Source organism: Camponotus floridanus, unplaced genomic scaffold (assembly GCF_003227725.1).
Source record: "Camponotus floridanus strain SB8 unplaced genomic scaffold, Cflo_v7.5 scaffold112, whole genome shotgun sequence".
In the NCBI taxonomy this organism is placed as follows: Eukaryota; Metazoa; Arthropoda; class Insecta; order Hymenoptera; family Formicidae; genus Camponotus; species Camponotus floridanus.
In genome coordinates, this window is record NW_020229229.1 from 187,037 (window position 1) to 208,420 (window position 21,384).

Sequence of the window (21,384 nt, forward strand, 5' to 3'; positions counted from 1 at the left end):
TTTGAATTTATATTTTGCGAGAGAATATGTATTTATATATTTGATTGTACAAATAAAAATATTGAAATAAATAGAGAAATATATGCTTTCATGCGTGTGTATGTATGATAGACCGTTATGTGTGATTAATTTAACGTTTGGTCGCGTGTGAATTCATTATAGATGAAAAATATTCCTTTCGAACGATAACTCGACAATACTAATAGAGCTAACAATAGATTTTCGCGGCAAACCGCTTGAGAAATTTTGCGCTCGACACTTGTTGTTCTCATTCTGTCGCCGTGATAAGTGTGTTATTCAACCGTTAACGAATATTCATTAAGTTTTACGATTCGGCACGATGCATCAGCAGCAAACGGAAAACCACGATTTGTCATTTTTAGTTTGCTTTATGGCTCGATGACGTCAATTCTCATACGAGTCACGATAAATCGTTATCATAAAGTTCGGCCCCTCCTCGCTCAGGATCGTAAAAAAACATCGCAATAAAGACGTCTATATTAAATTTGCGCGTGTATAAAAATGTGGATTCACATGTTGCGAGACATAAAACTTTTCACGCTGAGATAATATTTTATGGAAGAATAGTATCGTTAAATGCATGTAATTTTGTCACTTTCGTGTCGTCAGACAGATACATAAAAATGTCGTCAACCAATTATGTACCACGTTTGAATATTTCCGGAAAATATGAAATATTTTCTAAATAAAAATGATTCGATTTTACGTTAGGTAAAACTTTTTATAAAAAAATATGTATAAAAATTATTTCCAATATTCAATACGTCATAATAGGTCAAATTAACAAACACACCTTGTTCGAATCAGGCAGAATTGCGTGAAATTATATTGATACTTCTCATTAATTCCGTGCGTCAGGGAATGATTTCGAACGACAGGACAAACTGGCGAGCTTCGCGCTTGATAGCGAGTAGTTCTTTGCACGAGAGTCTCGAAGGATCGGAAACTGTCACGGACATGGCGAAGTGTCGAAACCGGGTCGTAAGTAAAATGAATTTAACATTTAACGTTTATATGCGGTTTGCAAACTGCGCGCCGTGGGAACGAGCTCGACAAACTCGACGTCGCGAGTTAGATGCGATGCCTCGCATATACGCCTCAATATCTGGCGTATACACAAACATGCATCTCGGTTTCTACATATTACGACGACGGGGAATAGTTGCTGTGTCGACGACAAAATTTATCACCTGCATAACGAAGAGACGTAAAATCATGAGAGACAGTTTCGCAGATTTACGATGACGCTTGTACCAAAACCAAGTTGCCTTTCGTCAAACTTTATCGGCACTTAACATTAATGTGAATTTAATAGTTCAACATACAAAAATTATAATTGTTTGTGCAAATTTGAAACTTCGAATCATCCTCATTTGGCAGGCTGCCAACTTCAAATTTGAAATTAACGGAATATTAAGAAACTTATGTAGCTAGAGAATTAAATGAGAATTTTGGAGAATTATTAAAACTTTGATAATTGATAATTTGATAATTAATGGAAACTTACGAAAGATTAAGTCATGACAAAGAGGCGTTGATGAATACTCTCTTCTTGGCGAAGCGTAATTTTCCCCGGAGCGGAAACATCCAAATGCAAATTTCGCGGTTATTATGCGGAGAATGTTATAAAAAGGACAATTAAGGATAATTAGCGTGTAATGCAAAAATATCTCGACCGGAAAAGTACGTATCGTAAATTGCGCATCTTGAAGGGAAGACAACGACAATTTATTTAGCGCTGCGAATATGATTATCTTTGATAACGCACGTTGAAATATCCACGACACAATCTACGTGAACGTCGAGATCGTTCCATTAACGGTGGCCGCCACGGGTTATCCGCAATTCAGATATAATCGACTAGAGTTAGTTTGACAAAATTTCATCCTTGGCTCTGCGTTATAAAATTAATATCTAAAAGAGTAAACTTGCGTCTAAAAATTAAACGAGATGAGTTAATTTTTTAATTATGCTATGCAAAATTAAAACGATTATGCCTCCGTTTTTAAATTCAAAATTAGAATATAATATTTATTAATTATACATATTGTAGTTTAATTTTATATAATTTTTTAGAAAATTTTGAATTCAATCATAGTGAGAAATAATAAGCACAATTTGCAGATTATCGAGAAATTAGCGTGACAAAGTAATTACGATCGAGCGAGGTAGCCTTTCTAACATTAGAAACAATCACCATCGTTGGTTCGGCGCATGGAAATAGCGTTACGGTAATATTGCGTCGAGATCGTTCCATTAATGGCGATCACCTCAAGTTACCCGCAATTTGGAAATAATTAAACAGGGCAAGATCGAATCCGGCGATTCGAGGCGTACGCATTATTTCCGCGCGCTAATTGACTCTCGAGATAGGGTGTTTACGGAATTCACGATAAATGCATAAGTTTTCGAGTTAAATTCGTGTTAGAAGAAATTACGCTCGAAATTAATTTCCGCTGCTGCAAAGCGATGCGAACGAAGTAGAAATCGGCAAAGTCGATCGCTCGTAAAGCGACGTTTTTCCTGTCTCGACTATTGCGGAAATTTTGGCGTCTCAAACTTTTCAATGCGCATAAAATAAAGATTGCGTAAAGATATTGTCGCAGGTTGGAATTACGTCCGTGTTCTTTTCCGGAGTGCTGGACATCCCTGATACACGTTCCTATCTTACTTCATTTCTTTTTTGTCGCGGATCTAGCTCACACATACGTCGGTGCGTGTGATACGTGTGTCGTACGTGGTGTAACATGTAATGCTATATATCATATATATATGCCTATGTTATGTATATAGATCCGAGCTGAAGCTACGAAGCGTGAGAACGGCTATCTATGGAGCATCGCTATTGTGTGTTGCACTTGTGAGTCTTGTGTCGGACAGAAGAAGCCGCGTGGTGTGCCCGTCAAGGGCGCGGGATGAGGTTTATCTGGTCAGTTGGGACCAGGGGTCGGGAAAGGAGAGGCGGGTCGAGTCTCTCATGGTAGCGAGGGTCCTGATGGCGAACGGACACCGAAAGTGGTTTGCTCCATTAGCGATTAGAGTGCCGGAGAATCCCGCGATTCTCCGCTCGCTTGCCGAGGGGCAACGAGGCGCAGATGGGATAATGTACTCGGCAGTTTTCTCCACTGAAAATTTTCGCGAACTCGTTAAGCGAGAACGAGAACGCATCCCAGTAATTGGTAATTGGACGGTAATTAAGCGACGTGAGCCGCGATTGAGATACGTTTTTATCGCTGCGGTTTCGGCGACAAATTAATAGTGTTTTTCGTAATTATTTAATAATTTTAAAATATGCATCGCGGAAAATGCATAAATATTTATAAAAATTAACGCAAACTTTAATTGGAGCAGCGTTACGAATCTAATAATTTCGCATAAGAAAAGCGTAGCATTAATAATTTTATATTAAATTATATATAAAATTTATGTATTCGCTAGTTTTTAAATATTTAATTTACATTTAAAAAATTGACATAATTATAAAAATAATGTTTTCAGTTCCAATAAAGTAAATATCAAACGCAAAATTTGATTTGTACAATTTGCTATTCAAAAAATATCCATCGATGAGTAACCGAGAATTTTTGTAGATTTTTATCCAATATCATTACTTATCAATAAAATATTTTATTAAATTTTTCGTCGAAAATCATGCAAAAACGCGATCTCCCCCTCTGTCGCACCGCATAGTCACCTTCGGTCGCATTTGGTACAACCACATTTCGCGGTCCCTAGCCCTCTTTTATCCCTCGCTTCCGGTTCGCTCGAGTAAAAGCGCGTATAGCTCATTCGGAAGAATTGAAGGGATCGATAATATAATCTTGGTGCTCTCGGTGTGTACTGAGAGTGTGTCGGTGTGTAAGTGGAGATAGTAGTGTACCTGGTTGCCGTCGTAGGTCCAGGATCCGAACTTCATGTCACAGTGTTGGTCGTCAAAGGGGAACCAAGTGATGTCTATCTTGCATGTGCTCTTGAAGATGCCCGGAGGGACGTACAGGCAACTGCCGTTATGCGTGACCACCACGTTTGTTTGGTACGTCCCGTCGAAACCCTCATCCGCACTAACGTTTTATACCATACTTCCATTAATTACCCTCGTCAGTCGTCGACCGTTTCGCGGCCGGTTTAATCGCGCGTCTCTTTAATCATCGCGTGAAGGAGCGGGGCGTCGTCGGTTCTTGTTAAATGCCGCCGGCAAGACCTCGCACGAAGGATATTGAGAGGCGAAGAACACGAATGTCGCGTTTATGTCGAAGAGACGAATGGGATACTTGAGGTACAAGGAAGGAGTTCTCCATTCTAATTACATTTACTTGCGGCGTTGCATTATCCGTGAGAAGAAAACATTATTTTACATAAAAAATCGGACTCTGATCAGAATCGCCGATGTCTCATTTTACGGATATATTTTTCGGTGCACTTTAGCTTGACGCGCTGTCGTCATTTATCAAAATTATAATGTTCGACTGCATCATTCGAGCAATAAAATGGGAATCACGAAGGATGATAAAGCGGGATATTCACGAATGTTATTCATGAAAATGCAAATCGCTTAGGACTGCTTTTACGAGAGTCTCTTTAAGCGTGACCCAGGGTTGGGAGGAACGGAAAAGGTACAGAGGGAAGAAGGATACCGCGAGCGTTGCCTACACCCGCTCGTGTTAATCCCTCAAGAATAATTTGAAACGGCCACTTAAACAGCGTTAAAGGATAAAGCTTGATATATTCGTAGTCGGTTCTGGAAATCTGCGCGAATTTTAATAACATATTCATCTAACAAAGCGGCTTATTAGTTTAAATTTTCGAACGCCACACGATAACAAAAAGACACGTTAATAAAAAGTCTTGTGTTGTCTTTTATTCTGTCACACAAATAAACACAGTCGTCGAATATTAGAACTTAAAGATAAGACAACCCGATGAAATTAATGTTACAAATATGTTCGCAAAAATCAAGTGTAGATGGTACCGATATTAATGTTCTCGTTGCGGAGAATGTTGTTGACGGAAGAGTCAACGGATGATGGCATCGACGTCATTATCGAAGGTTTTGAGGATGTCGTTCTCTCCAATCGAAAATCGATACTGCCGTATCATTAAAGTTCTCGTGCTTCTCGCTACTTTCACACGTTATCACGGAAAATGCAGGAAGGATAAAGCAGGACGATAAATGATGGAGAGGAAAAAAGGGACGCTTCGCCGAGGTCTCGGAAAATGGAGTTAATTAATTCGTGCGGCGAATTGAATTTTCAGTTTGTCAATATATAATCGTTATACCATGTTATTTCCTATCGTACGTGATCTTGCCATGCTCGTCTATTCATTTCGCGAACGAGATATCAAATGCGGTTTTGTCGCTTTTGTGTGTTCTGTCATCTGGCCTAGATCCCAATCATCCGGGAGCGACGTTTTTCTTTCAACGTCGATTAACGCGCGTCGTTTAATCGAATCCTTGCGCGCGAGGAAACGGGACGCGTCGGTGAAAACAGGCTTTGTGAAACCGATCGGTTCGAAAAAATTGGTCGAACGTTCCCGCTAATGCGCGTTTATTCCGTCGGCACATCGGGGGGATAGCGGCATTGTCGTCGTTGTTGTGTGGCTAATGAAGACTAACGAGAAACGGGGCTTCATCCCAAAAAGTATGTCCGATTAATTAATCTCGACGGAACGAAACCGTGTTGGCGGAGTACCAGGCATTGGATTTTGTTGATCGTGTGTTTTCCTCTTTTATGGATAACTTCGTTATCCGTTGCCAATGTCATTTGTTCCCGGCCGTATGAGAAAATGTACGCGCGATATATCGGACATATAATATGTGCGTTTTCATGCCGATGTTTCGTTATTGCGAGAAAGAATGTTAATTAGCTACGAAGCGAGAAAATATCGTGCCACCGACTACAATTTATAACATGAAATCATGAGAAACCGTTCATATATTGGCGACCCAGCCAATAGACTCTGCGATAACGACGCATGGAATTTAATGACCGAATCGTAAGGGGCTAATTAACGATCCCAAGGGACGCATTAGTATATAGGTTAATGGCGATATTCGATCGGCGGATTATCGCGAGATTGAGAGATGGCGGGTCACTGTTGACGGGAATGTTAATTACGTATAGATATTGAATTATGAGGACGCTATCTTGAATCAAACTCAACGACGCGATTCTACGTATATAATTTTCTTTTTAATAATTTTTAATAAATTTCTTTGTAATTAAAAACGAAAATATTGCCTTTATTTATTCCCGTAAACTTTCGCCGATGTGCGAGGCACGTGCGCTATTTTCTGAATAGCAATTTAATGAAGTACGGCAAGTAATATATGTCATCTCTCGCTTCCACTTTGTCCACTGACAAGTAATACATTGTATCAAGAAAGTTGCGCGACACTCTTGATGTAACTTAACGTAATCCCATGTAATGGAAGTTACAATTTAGCCTGACACTGTATTGCACTCGATACTGCGTTGTTATAAACTTTCCCGCAAACTTCCAAGTTTTCGTTAATATCTTTCGATCCTATCACAACAGTGGCCGCGAAAGTTTCCGCTCGAAGAGAAACAAAGTACCTGAATGCCTAACGACTGCTCGACGCTAAGTACTTGTCTAGGACGGCTCATAGGGTAGTTAAGGATGTAAGAAATTTATGCGCGCGCCGCAAACTGTTGTTACGCGAAATCATTTTGGCATTTTTGGCACATGTTGTCAGCAACAAGATTGTGAAACAGAGCGGAAAAATATAGAACATGAATTTTAAAAATACCACGGCATTTTATATCTAATATCGCAAAGTTGCACGTAATAACATCATCATCAATAGATAATTGGCAAATTAATTGATTTTGGCTTGAATTTACGTATAATCTAATGCTTTTAATTAGCGAGAAAGCAAGTAGATCCGTGAATAAAAAAAAAAAAGATCGTATACATCAGCATTATATACATTTCCACGATCTCGAGTTTGGCGCTGTCTAAAAATTCGATTAAAAAAAGAGGAAAGCCACACGAGAAAGAGAAACAAAACAAAGGGTTAGCTTGGTATTTTTACCATGGACGTAACTTGAGAAAGGGGGGTTTATGCACTTTAGCCGACTCTCTAAGCAAGCACCTCTGTTAAGCGGCAAACGGCGAGTGTTTGTTGGAAAAATCTGATCTTGAAAACCTCAATTTCCGAATGGGAAGAATGTGTGTGAATTGAATTTTCGAACTAATAATAGTGGAGACACACTCCGCAGGATATCCGAGAACCATCAATTGTTACTTTAAGCTCCCTATTAAAGGACAATTTAACGAAAAATTATGAATGTTTAATGAGAATTTAAATTTACAATTTTGATATATTAAAGTTTGAGAAAAAATAAATAATAAAACCTTTTTTTAAAGCTTTCATTGAATTTTATCTTAAAAACTTTATCTTTAGAAATTCAATTTTATTTTTTCATATTACAGATCTTATAAATATTCAAGATCGGATTTTTTCAATTTTGCTAAAGTTTGTAATTTTTTGTATAAAGAGATTAATTCAATTAATAAACTATTACATTTACAAATTAATTAAAACCTTATCTCTTTATGTAATTCGAAAAGAAAAAAAACAAGTATTAAAAAATTAATTATAAAAATGTTATGTTAATAAAGACTGTCGATATACAAAGTCTCGAAATAAAAAAAAAACATCAATTTCAATTTTATCACAACACTATAAATAAAAAGATCATTTTTTTTTTAGGAACACGTATATATAGTTTATAAAATTACATATTCGCTGACGCATTTGCATCGTACATATTCATTAGTGATGGAAACGATTATGCCATCATCTGCAAGTTTCTTACACGATAATCAAAGCGAAAAAAAAAGTTAAATAAAATAACAATTTAAAATGATACCGAAACAGCATGGCAGAAGGAAATTCGGTTGCGTAAGTCTCGACGATGAAACACATAGTCGAATAGGATTAAAGGACTATGTTTATCGAGTCGTTCTCGCTCTGTCTCTTGCTTTGAGAGTTCCAGCCTCCTGTTATGCCAGGACGTGCATCAAAGTCCACGCGCCGTCGCGTTCGCAAATTCTGAGGGGCGTTTTCGTCGATTGTTCCACGTCGAACAAAGGCGGATCCCACTGCGATGCCTATTGTCGAGTTTTCGGATAAATTCTGTTTGCCGAGGATCGCTGACCTGCTGTCTCGCTTCTGTGTGTTTTGTTTCGTTTCTCTCCCGCAAACGTGAGTTCCCGCGTATGCTTTCCGCAACACATCGCTCTTGTAGATCGCGATATTCATGAGAAGAGTGCGCTGCCCGATGTGAGCAAGTAAGTCGTGCGCTCCAGATGCTAGGCGGCCAACCCCCTTTTGTTCCATGAGTAACGACCATTTACTCCCCATTATACGCGCTGTATGTAGCTTTTAAATAATATCTGGTTGGTACTTAAGGTCGATTTAACAAGCGCGTTAATCTATAGTGAACGAGATCGGTCGCGTTGCCGAAAAAAAGGGAGGATTATTACTAGAGACAATTAAAAATTTTCCGCGCGAATTGCTTCGACATGTAACCGATTATCTTAATCACCTTGTGATGCGCTCCAAAGTCGATGAATAAACTCTAGTAACTGTTCCTAAGCTTGCTTTTAAAAAACGACAATATCGAGATGCATAGTGACTTCTTAATTCATGTATTCCCAAAATCATTTCTGATTAAATAGCGGAAGCAAGATTATATAGTTTAAATGCCGTACAAAAAGAGTGATAAAAAGATTTCAATATTTATAGAAATAAACAAAATATAATATTTGTAACATTGAAATATATGTATCCAAACAATTTTATTGCAAATTGATTAATTTTTTACCTATTCTTCATCATTCCGACAATCAACTAAATTTGTATCAGATTCTACAAATTTTTCCTATATAATTGAACAAGATAATAGAATTTATATATTTTATAAATATTTGTATATAATATAATTATTATTAGACATGTATATAATTTAATTATTTTCTGAAATTGCAAAAATAAAATTTTTTAGTTTACATAAAAGTACATATTCTAAGAAATGCAGAGTTAACGATGCATAGATAGATAAAAGGATTAATGCCTTTTATTCAGATATTCTCCCCTTCCTTGTGTCTTTTCTAAAAAAAAAAGGAAAAGGAAAATTGCGCAACGTTAATTATAGGTTTTGATGCGTCTACGATCGTGAGTATCGCATAGCCCGCTGATGCGTGCGCCGCGTAAATACCGCGTAAAGGTGAAAATATTACGCGATCGGGTCAGCAGGAATATAAAAATATTATAAATCGATGAGACGGGAAAAGTCTCGCCGTTCGCTGACGGTAGCTGCAATGACGTGCCCCGATATATGTAATACCAGTTACGATATGTAACACTATGCGCACGCGTTGCGAAATTTCAAAACGTCGATCATACTCGCGTCGCGAACGGAACATGGATGTCGCTGTCGGTGATGCCGCGTCGACGTTTTCGCGTCTTACCTTCGCGATTTTCGATCATAAAAATTCTTCGTGACATAAATATCCGCACAACCGTGTCACATACGGAAGTCACAAGTTTGAAATGGCAACAAGATATCGAAGATTATTCGATCCAACGCCGGTACTCGCGCCTCATCGATACGATAGTCTGGAAATCTCGTATTCCTTATATGCAATTTTATATGTACGACGATTAAGATACTTCTCGATATTGTCACGCGATTCCTTAATTTCCCGTAAATCCGTGATAAATTCGATCGAGTTATCTTGTTTTTTTTTTCTGGTGAAGTACATTTATTTTTATAGAATATTATGAAAAAGAGTATGATATTTTTTTTCTAAGAAGAGGACATACACAATATTTTTGTAAGGACACTATTTTTAGAGAGAAGAAAATTGTCATTCCAACTACAAAGTTACGAATGCAACAAGTTTAGAGTTTCTTTCGTATCAGATTGACTAGAAAGACGGACGAGCGAGATGCGTAATCAATTCTTCAGCACGACACAGCATTTCCTAGTGATCCACCTGTAAATTATCTCCAGCTACAGTAGAGTATATATGTATATATATACGCATATCACACTAGGTGCACGGTAGAGTATCTGCGTGATAGAGTCTGTTATACTCTGTGCGAGTTTCCTCGTGCGAGGATGTATCTGCGTGCCAATAAGAAAGCTCAACAAAAAAAGAGAGAAAAAAACACATTATTGGAGGCACCAAGCGCAAACGACAGGCAGCGATAGTCCCGTCTCGCATCGTGAAGAGATCGTAAAGCGCTGTCCGTTTAATCTCGTTAGATCGACGTCATAAACCGACACATGCAATGACTAACGAGCCGCGTATCCGCCCAAGCACCTTCGTCGCATGGAGATTGAAATGTCAAACGTGGAATTCGGGGTGCGCCCTCGAGGCCCGAATTGATCGGTCGACGTTTCCTCGTTTTCATGGTTTACGCGCCGACTTATCGATTTAATCGTCTTCGTCGTCGTCATCGTCGTCGTCGTCGTCGTCATTCAATCCTCACCCTCGCCGAGGATTCAATTCGCGTTATTCCTTTTTTTCTCGCAAACAAGTTTACTCGATTTTTTTTTATCGGCGGTCTAGCGTTTCTCTCGTTTTTCCTTTTAAAATCCAGGACGGTTGGGGTTTCACCGACCTTGCCACGAAACCCGCTCCCTTCCGCTTTTTTTCGCCACGATAAATTTACCTTACGAGTCCCGAGTCACGTATATCGGTGAATAAAATACGCGTAAAAGTCGTATTCGGTGTTTTACGACTTTCAATCTACGAGAATCAATTGATGATTATAATCTTAAATTGTTTGCTTTCGCTTTAGTCTACATGTCGATATTATATACGGGCATGTCAACCAATAGATGCATACACGAGAGACGTTTATGTCAGTAGAATGAATTTAGCTGAAAACCGATTTTTTTAAACAAAAATATATAATAGTTTTTTTTATTTATAGACGGAATTGAGATGGGAGATCAAAATCAAGTTTTGCAATTTGTTTCAGTTAAATTTTAATTTAAAACTCAATTACTAAAATGTTTAATATCGCGAATATTAAAGCCAGAAGTGGTATAAACAAATTTAAAGAAAAATTGACTGCAATTTAACTAAATCGACTTAGATTATATCGAGCGTAGATGGAAATTTTGGAGAACTCTGTGCACGTCCATTGCACGTCTCTATGTCGTCGTCCACTCGCTCATTGCGCTCCCTTGAGCAAATAGTACCGACGATGTAACGAGATGCTCTCAAACTCTGTATGTCATAAACGTTGAGAGGGCGAACTGTCGGAAAGTTAACGACGCCAAATCACCGGGAAACGACGCGCGATGTCGCCCCAACTCTCGTTTGCGCAAATGAATAGCACGTGATAAACCACTGTCGCCCGTGAATATTGCAAATGATACTGATTTTCGACTTTCGAGCAATTATTTAAGACGAGATCCCCGAAAATATGTTAACAATAATTGCACGCCGATTGGAAAATCAAAACTAAGCGAGAATTGTATACTCGATATGAAAAATTGATTACACGTTATACACTTGCACTTAGCAAAGCTGTTGCGATAATTTTAGCTGACACGCCATGACATAAAGTCCTCTCGTGAAGATATACCGATCTTATGGCGCACATTCACAGTTGACAGAGATACTTTATCAAGCATGTAGCCATTTGTGCGCTCAATGTTCACGCGATATCAAAGCTTTAGATTAATGTTTTCGATTTCTCCGACTGTCTCCGCGAAGAGGGAAGCGAGAAATTTCCTTGTAGATAGAATGCACGCGATACTTTCGGCGAATGTGAAGTTAATAATATTCCTCGTAAAAAAAAGAAAAGAACTAAGATCGAAATGGCGAGAAAAATTCTCTCATCCGATTCGTGACTCGAGTCCTTATTTTCAGGATACGTCCTGGTTAATAATCGAAAACTGCAGCAATATGCGGAAATAGAAGCGAGCAGGTACCGGGCCTGGTCATGCGGTGGCCCGCAGTAACGGGGTGGCCTGACGTCGCGTTTCAATTAATTATTCATATAATTACAACCGCCGCTCGCTAACCGTCGTATTCGCCCTCGATGTGATGGAGAGACACTCCAAAGACTCGGGAGCTTTATAAATTTCGGGCGATTTTCACAGACATTACAATAGCTTGCCCAGCAGTTACGTCAAAGAGAGAAATACCGATCTAATCAGATCGGCATGGAATGCAATCATTGCGAAAACTATTTTGATATAATTATTGCATAAATTCGTATTGTAAAAATGTAAGAATTCAGTTCATTCCTATTCGAAATTCCATTGCACGATAACGGACCGGTATATATTCCTAGAGATTAAATAACTGTATATCGAGAGCCTGCTGTGTAGAATAAATTCAATTTACAGGATACATCTCTGCTACATTCAAATTTTGTCAATATTCGAAGTATCTTTCCTAGAATATTTATTTTCAAAATTTATATTTGACTCTTCTATTTTCTCCTTAATATCGCGAAAGCTTTCTCTGATGTTTGATCTGGTGTGTTCGTTGTTATTCGTTGATTATTCTTTGCATTTCGAGGAACAGTGTTTTCAGCATTCTGGACTTAGAACAGAGAGAGAAACACATAAAAGTCGCAAGTACGTTTCTGGCGCAATCGATTCAGCAGACGTTACGAAAATCAAACACATTCTCAATCCAACGTGAGTAAATAATGATTACGAGACACCGTATATTTGTATGTAGATCGGGGAAATAGTATATGCTGGACAGCGAACGGACACGGACCGTGTTCTATGTACCCTGGTATTCCCAGGATGGCGACCGATAGAATCGCGACCGCATTCGTTCGAGAGCGCGTGATTCGATTAAATAACCGGATCAAGTATGTAGATTAGAGTAGCATCTCTCTTTCTCTCTCTCCCTCTCTTTCTCTCTTTTTCTCTCCTCGACCGAAAAATCGCAGTGGATCGAGCGTGTCCTCGTTTCGATCAAACGCGCGGGGGATTGTTGTAAATCTATATACACTTATGTAAACGGGGAGAGAATGTCCAGTGCGATTGGATTATCTGTAGATGGATCAAGTAGATTTCGAGAATATATTTCACCGGTCCGATCGAATTCTGCGGCGGTTCCCGTTTCCGCTGTGGCTCGTATAATATTCGCATATGTGGTTGCGCCGACAGTGGAATGGACAGCCACATCGTGACTTGCCTCCATGCATCCTTCCATTATCAAATTCACATCAAAATATGTGTTAATACAATCGGATGCATCAGCGCTCTTTGCATTTCCTCATTCCGCAGACTCATGAAAGTTTTAAAATTTTAAAATTCTCACAAGAATTTTGAGATTTTTCCGATACCTATCAAATGCAGTCACTATCTTGGATTCACACTTGAATTACATCTTGAATATCATATTAACAAACTTGATGTCGTGCAAATAGATTTTAAAATTCGTGTTAAATCTTAAACTCGACTAAGGCATAATAATCGTCTTTTATTTTTATCCAGCAATTATACGTAACATATTTTGGAGTATAACAATGTAATAAAAAATAAATCCTTTCGATAAGAGAGAGTGCAAAATAAAAAAAGCCGAGTAAATCATCTGAAATCGAAACCTATATGTGGTACAAGACGGTACGAAGCGTATGGAATTATTTCAATTCCCCGAGGAGGCATATCGAAGGTTTCGGCCACGAGCGAACCGTTACCGCGAGCCGCTTCATATACTTTTCAGTAGCTCGTTGATGTGCTGCTCGGTTGGAAGGTGAACATGTAGTTACAAGGCCGGAAAGGTGTTCAAGCGAAACGGATTTTACGATCCGCGCGCGCCGGTACCGAGGTTCTCTCAACCCCGCGGGTTAACGACGGCTTAAATTTGACGGTAACGCCTGAAAGTATCGGGCGGGATACTCGAGATTCGCTTTACGGTTTTGCGAAGAAAGCGCCTTTTCCCTTTGGAGGGACCGGCGCGTAACCGTTCCCCGGAGCCCGTTGCAAAATGGAACCACATCGCGCGAACGCTGGACCCCTCCGTATCGTTATCTTATTTACACTCCAACTTCTCTAACAGGATTGGGACCGACGTCTTCAAAATTCTGATACTCACAGGACTCGTTCTTTATACAAGTACTCGTGGGATGCATCGCTACGAGATAATCCGCTCCCTATTCGCGATGGCAAAGGGCCTGCGTTTCTCATTTCGATGGAATGGCGAGGGTAAAACATTAGGACCTTCAAAGCATCGGAGATAAAAAATGATATTGACTTGTATCCGGACAATATAAAGGAATTTACAATTGATAAAATTTAAAATAAATGATTAGCTTTTTCTTTCTTTCTCTTTCTCTACAAGACTTTATATAATTTAATTTAAAAACGAGCATACTTATACAATATTTTCAAATGACTTGCAATTTTCAAAAAATGCTTGTTTAGAAAAAGGCAAAATGATTAGATAATAATTAAAAACAGATATTGGAATGTGTTATTTTTAACAATGGAGGAACGCGACAGTAGTTTCTATTCGATAGCGAGCGCGAGCTTCAAAAGTAAAGTCGATTCACGGCGGCAAGCGCGTAAATCATCGGCCGGATGGTTGTTTCGTCGACAATTTGGCGGTGGGATTGTTTTCGGAATATGGTATCGGACGCCATACGAGACGTCAGTTAGATCTCGCGCAGCTGCTTCGATAAGCCGTTCTTCCGCCAATGTCCCTATAAATTTTTCCAGTCGATAATGGGAGCACATAAGTTAAATGATTTAACGGTCCATGACATATTTATCGGAAAATCGACGATGTAATTTCGGGCGACGATTTATGTGTCTTGGGCGCTTCGAATGAGGCTGAGAAAATATTTGCGGCCTATCATGATGAAAATCCTGTGGCCAACATTTACATGGGCAGTTATTATATGCAAGAGTAGTAACAAAGGCGGTAGAGAGTATGTAACAAAATTTTAAAGATACATCGTATAATTAAAGATTATTCACAAAATGTTATTCCAAAAATTTAGATTATCAATCTTTTTGTTATCAATCTGAGAATCGGTATTATTTTAAAATGCATAATCTACGCGATATTAATTACATTATGTACTGTATAAATTCCAAAGAGATTTCACAGCGCATGCTAAGATATATATCCTCGCGGAAATAACTCGTTAACAAAACGCGATACGTCTAATTGCGAATAAATTTGACTGCATTGGACACACAAACCGCGTTATAGCAAACCGTTGAAACAATAAGCGTCCATTACGAATTGATGCCCGGTACTCATGGAGGGACGAGCAGTAAATTGAAAATGATCGCTAGAGAGAAACCGTCGAAATCCAAGTTTAACTCGTCGAGTCATCAATGTTCCCATCGATTTCTAGTGTCACTTCCCGTTAACGAGCCATCATTTACGCTTCGCGGCCATCTAAAACCGCGTATCAGAAACTCAAAGTTCAAACTGTTTCATCGATTTTCGTATCTCAGATATGCTTAAATCGTTTCGAAAGAGGAAGTTTACCCTATTAAGAGTTCTCGATTAAGGATCATTTTTTTATTTCTAAAAAATTAATTTCGTCCGTTTTGCGCGGTCACGAAAGTCATTCGTTAGCTATCCCAATAGTCCTGAGTCATTGCACGCTCCTGTGATACTTACAAAGGCAAAGTTTCACCGAGACGAGACTTTAATTAATTGAAGCGATCCCACACACTTTACCAGCGCGCCGGCGAGAAATCTCTCTCGCGGCAGCCCGGGGCTGGCTAACAACTTGGCCTGCTGTTAGTTGCGGTTGGAGGTGGATTCGGTCTGTCCGTCTGACCACTTCTTTCTTTTCTACTTACTGTTCTTCACTTTTCCTGTCGCACTTTCGGTTCATATATTATCTGTTTCTCTCTCTATCTCTATCCCCATGGCACACTTTACTTTACTCCCCATTTTTTCAAGACTAAATAAATCGTTTAAATCTAATGTTTATTTCTTTGTTACAAATTAGTATTTTAATTAAAACAATTGTAATTGAATTTTATACTCAAATTATTATAATTGTTTCCATTTTTTATAGTTTAATGATATCTTTGGCTCTGCTGAGAATGCATTAAAATTATTCATACACAAAATAAGGTTTTATCCTCTCTCTTTATTTATTTATTTAATTCAATACAATTTTATTGCCTATTTGAGTGCTTCCGAGGGAGTCATTTTGTTATTAAATGCTTTTCACTGTCCAATTATTATTTTTTACAATATTATGAACACATTATATCTGTATTTAATTATTATAATATATGGATAAAAGAAATTATTACACCAGATCAAACATAATTTTTGATTACACAACCTTAATTTAAAATTTTGTATAGGAAAATAGTTTGTTACAAGTTATGCTAAAATTTCTACCTATCTCAAGATTTAATTTTGGAAATGGATCATGATTCTCTCTCTAATCGCATTTGATTGCCATTCAGCTCGGTCGTTCGCCGACAGTTGACGATTATCTAATTTAAGCTTGGGTCAAACGACGAATAATCTACGAAGCGATCGAAAATAATTGGAACTTCTATGAAAAATGAAGGAAAAATCTGCTTTTAATTTCTAAATCAAAACGTTGTTATATATATTTCATTTATTATTTTTAAACCAATTAAACTGCCACATTTATACATATAGTATTTTGTTTTTAATCACGATAGGATTATTTACTCTGTATTCAATGCGTATATGCTGGATGGACGTGTTATAAAAAATGAAATTTTCAATAACACATGTTTCATCGATTATCAAAATTTCTCTCTATTATTCGCAATAGATCACATTCCATTCTGTCTGATTGCTCTGCGTCAAGCGATCAGGAAACATATGACTTATGCATCGATCGCGTTAACGGGAAACAAAAACTGGTATGAAGCAATTCGATTAAACGATTTACGTATTTATTTCTTTTTCGTGCGAATCGATTGGCAGCGAGCGACGGACGTATTAATTTTAGATCACCGAATGTGAATTGCGTAAACGCACTCACATACAGCGATCTGGTGGTTGTTGTATATAGCTCTGCAGCCTATAAGTACCTAAGACTAATTATTCTAGAGGCTATGATAGAGAGAATGGCTGAAAATGCGAGATGGCCACGGCGTCGATCGCTTCGAAAAAGGACAAAAAAGTGATTTAATTTTTATGGACGTAATTTTCTTTTTTCAAATCGCGTGGTTTCCAAGTTGTAAAATATCGCGACACTTCAAAAACACATTTCTTTTGCTCTCCACGACGTGGCCAACTTTAGAATTTTTCGAGAAATGAAAATGATCGGCACTTATGCAATCGTTACTCTAGCCTTTTAATTAAAATCTGCGTAATAACTGAGTTCGAAAAAGTTTGGCTCGACTCGCTTGGCGATTTTGTGCCTCATCATTCGCGAGACGACGTAAATCATATAATACGCCGAGTACGTAGTCGATACAAAAGCGAGAAACGAGTCGATCCGATCTAATAAGAGAGATTTCTACGATCGGGATCAATAATTACGTGGATACAATATTTACAAATGAAAAATGTAGAGATATACATAGAGTACAAGTATATAAATATATAATATATATACTCGGCTCTTACTAGGATTCAAGTAAACGCATGCACTTTAGGGGATTTCAATAAAAAAATATATATGTATATATAATATATATAATACTTTCAAATAAGAGATGCGAAGCAACACTAGAATAAAAGTTACGTACCCTTCGATTCTTTTCTTTTTTTTTTATACTACATTTGTAATACTGTAACGGCACGTGAGAAGAGTACGAGGTACATCGAAAATAATTTACGCTCCGAACGGAGTCTCTCTCTCCGGAGGGAGCGAACTTAAAGTTAATGAAAAAACTTTTGCTGCAGTGGCGCTATTGCCGCGCTATTTCTTAGCCGTCTCGCAGCTTTTCTGAAAAAAACATTCTTAAAAATCTTAATTCTCTTTCTTTTTCCCTCACAGGAGACGTACGGGGGTTGTACCTTCCGAATAAGTAGTCGTTAAGTCTGGCAGAAGAACTTAACGTATGTGATGCACATTTGGAACGCAAATAAAATTCGCGTATTTTATTTTTTTATAATTAAACCGCACATTCTCTACGATCGCGTTTCTCAATCACGTTTTCGCGATTTCCTCGTAATACGTTATTTACAAGTCGATGTAAATTTGTTTGCACGGATGTGGAGCTTTTCAACGTTTCCGCGAAAATGGTAAATAGTCACACTTGAAATATTGACAGCCCGGAATCGTGATCGAGGTACTGGAAGTCCCGTGGCCTATCTTCATTTGCAATTATGGCTAAATTAATAAATCACGACGAATTGCGCTAACGAGTGAGAATTCGACGTAACGCGATGTCATTAAATGTATTTATTTATATCTTGATAGTTTTTCGACTATCATCTTCTCGGATATTTGATGCGAAAAAGAAGTTTTTTTATATTATTATTGATTAAAAGTTGTCTCGATTTTATCAGTTTAAATATTTTCACGCAAATCAAACGTAATCGCACAAAATTATCTTAAGTGGCGAAATTTCAACACGTGGAAAATCAGTTTACGCGTATTTTACGGGTCTTTTTATTAGGGATACTTTATTAACACGATGATTACAAGCGCGTCGTTTTATCCACCCGCGTTAATTAAAAATTCTATTACGAGACTGACGCCCCTCCTCTCGCGCGCGCGAAACTGAAATACTCCTGACAAATGTTATTAGTCGAGACTACTGACTTGTCAATACAAAATGAGAGTCGCTACGCAGATGTAACGAGGCCAGATTACCTGTTGTACATGAGGATATCCGGTTTCCAAAGCTTGTTCGGCGTAATTCGAAGGTCTTTCACTCCGCCGTACTCAGTCTCGTTCCACTGAAGGTTGTAGTCTGTCCACTCCTACACACATAAAATTAAAAGAATTATATTTTGAATTCTCTTTTAGATATGATGTTATATTCCATAATAAGTTGAATATTTTTTAAAATTTTATCAAAATAAAATTTCTGATAAAGCTCTGTCTATCTGAAAATTTTAATAGAAATATTCATTTAAAAAATCTTTAATTATAAGATCAATGCTTAAAAAACAAAAAGATAGATGTTTATCGTATAACGATCGCTTTATATGTATATGTCCTGCATGAGTATCTAGATATCTAGATATCAAGATATCTATTATAGATAAGAGAGAAATATGAAAATTAATAATAATATATAAAATAATATAAAATGGCTAATCTGAGGCGCTATTAATTCGGATCTAATTATAAGTACAATTTTCCTGCTTAATAAACGCGATGAGTGTTCCTCCGACCAATCCCCATTATGCAAAATAAATGGTCGCGTAATTTTCAATTTTCGTTCCTCTGTTCAAGTAATATAATTATAAAATCGATATACGCGCGTGCTTAACGTTCGCTTTGACGTTTATATTATCGCTGCGTTCAAACTACAGCACGCACATAAATAGTACAACTACATCTTGTGTAATAAATAAAAATAATTTATGATAAAATTTTATATAGTATGATGTGTGTGTGTGTGTGTGTGTGTGTGTGTGTGTATGTGTGCAAGAGGGTCTCTGCGGTCAAAAATTTGTTTAATTTAATTAATGCACAATGTCCAATAAATTGAATAAGCGTGTTAGTTTTTTGTTATAAGTTTTATTTATGTTTTATTTTTTGTTTTATTTTCGATTGCTCGATATAAAATATGTTCAAAAATATGTCATTTACATTATAATTTTACAATCTGTTTCTGTATTTAATGTATATTTTCTACAAAATCCCCATAGAATTTCGACAATATGACTAGTTCCAAATTGTGCATGCATACATTCTCAGGTATCCATGGTAATGCGAGTCGAAGGATTCCCGAAGCTTCTCTTTGGCCACGGATAAATTTGCACGAGTTAATTAATCCCCCTCCTACTATATGAAAGATTAATTATCCATGTAAATTCTACAAAATTTGACCAGTTAAGTTGAGCGAAATTTCATTTGGAATGGTCAAGAAAAATCGGCTACGAACTCATCGCATTAATCGGAGTAAATAAATGGAATATTTTTAACCTGATGGACAATCTTGTAAGCTCGATGGTCTCGGCAGGAACCGATAGAATTTAAGAGTCGTATTTAATTTTGACGATCAAGTTTTTCGCGAAGATGCGTTTTACGACTACGATGTTCGGTAATTGAGACGAATCTTGCGAAAGTTGTAATTGCGAAGATAAAACTACGTGCTCTCGTAAATGCGGTACGTAAATCGCGCATGATAAGCAGACAAAAATAACAATAATAATATCACTGCAATCTCTTCGAAGGCATTATACAGGGAGCTGAGTAAATTTAAATTAAAATTATCGCAGCGTGTATGCGAGAATGTAACTCTATATTTCATTTGTATCTTGCGTATTACATGATATAACTGTAAGCGTTTTTAATCCACCGCTGCGCTGTTATTGCAAAGCGCGCGATTTATGCGAAAAATTATTATCGGAGAAACGTATTGTACGATCAAAATGCGGAGAAAGATATGTCTGGAAATATCTCGCAAACTCGATAAATCATATTCTCCCGGTAGCGAGTCACGTTGCACGAAGGAAGGCGCCGGGGCTCCTTCTGGAAACCGTCGACCCTTTCGCTCCGCTCGGATATTTTCAACGGAGTCACGTACTTGTCGCTAAATATTCATCGCTCCAGCAGGCGAGACGGAATAGTTGGCCGCGAATCAGAAAACTGCAACTCACATTTGGGTGCGAAGTTCGCGAATTCGCGGGGATAAGGCCTGTGCGCGGCATGCGCGACCTAGTTTTGCGAATGGGAAGCGCACCACCGTCGGTGCCACCACGGTAGCACGTTTTATAATGTATACTTCAATTTCCGGTACGCGCGCGCGCAGTAAGTCCGCGGCATTTGCTCATTAGATTACGCGGCTGAATTGCACAAACGAGAAATTCAGCGTGCCCGGCACGATGAAAGTATCCGTTCGCTCTCGTCGGGCCCGACGGCGTCTCATTCTCCTTCTTCTCGCCGAGATTTTCGAGAGTTTCCGCGCGATAGCGGTCCTCCTTTTACAGCGCGTATCCCGCGACTCACGGGAAACGCGATGTAATGAAGGATATACTCGACGAAGAGGACGACGACATTTCCCGAAAAATTAAATTTCATCTCACGTTCAACGACCGTCTATTTTATTACACTCGTCGCGTTGAATTACGCCAATATCGTTGAAAATGCCCGCTGATTTTCGTCCTCCTGCGCCGTAACTTTTCAAAAAAGTCATTCGCCTACCGCGAATTTTAGCTATATTGTATTTTCATATTGTTTATAATATCTAAAAATAAAAT

The 21,384-nt window shown here is 38.1% G+C and overlaps 1 protein-coding gene across 6 annotated transcripts in view; it reads right to left on the minus strand.

The window, feature by feature from the left end:
* Positions 1 to 21,384, minus strand: part of LOC105249572 (neuronal acetylcholine receptor subunit alpha-7) — a 220,283-nt gene that overhangs the window by 94,057 nt on the left and 104,842 nt on the right. For all 6 annotated transcript variants that reach the window (XM_025414520.1, XM_011255134.3, XM_011255137.3 and 3 more), the window contains 2 exons: positions 18,824 to 18,933; positions 3,902 to 4,082 (listed from right to left, as the gene is read on the minus strand). In XM_025414520.1, the coding sequence (XP_025270305.1) occupies positions 3,902 to 4,082; positions 18,824 to 18,933 (291 nt within the window). The remainder of the gene's footprint in view (positions 1 to 3,901; positions 4,083 to 18,823; positions 18,934 to 21,384) is intronic.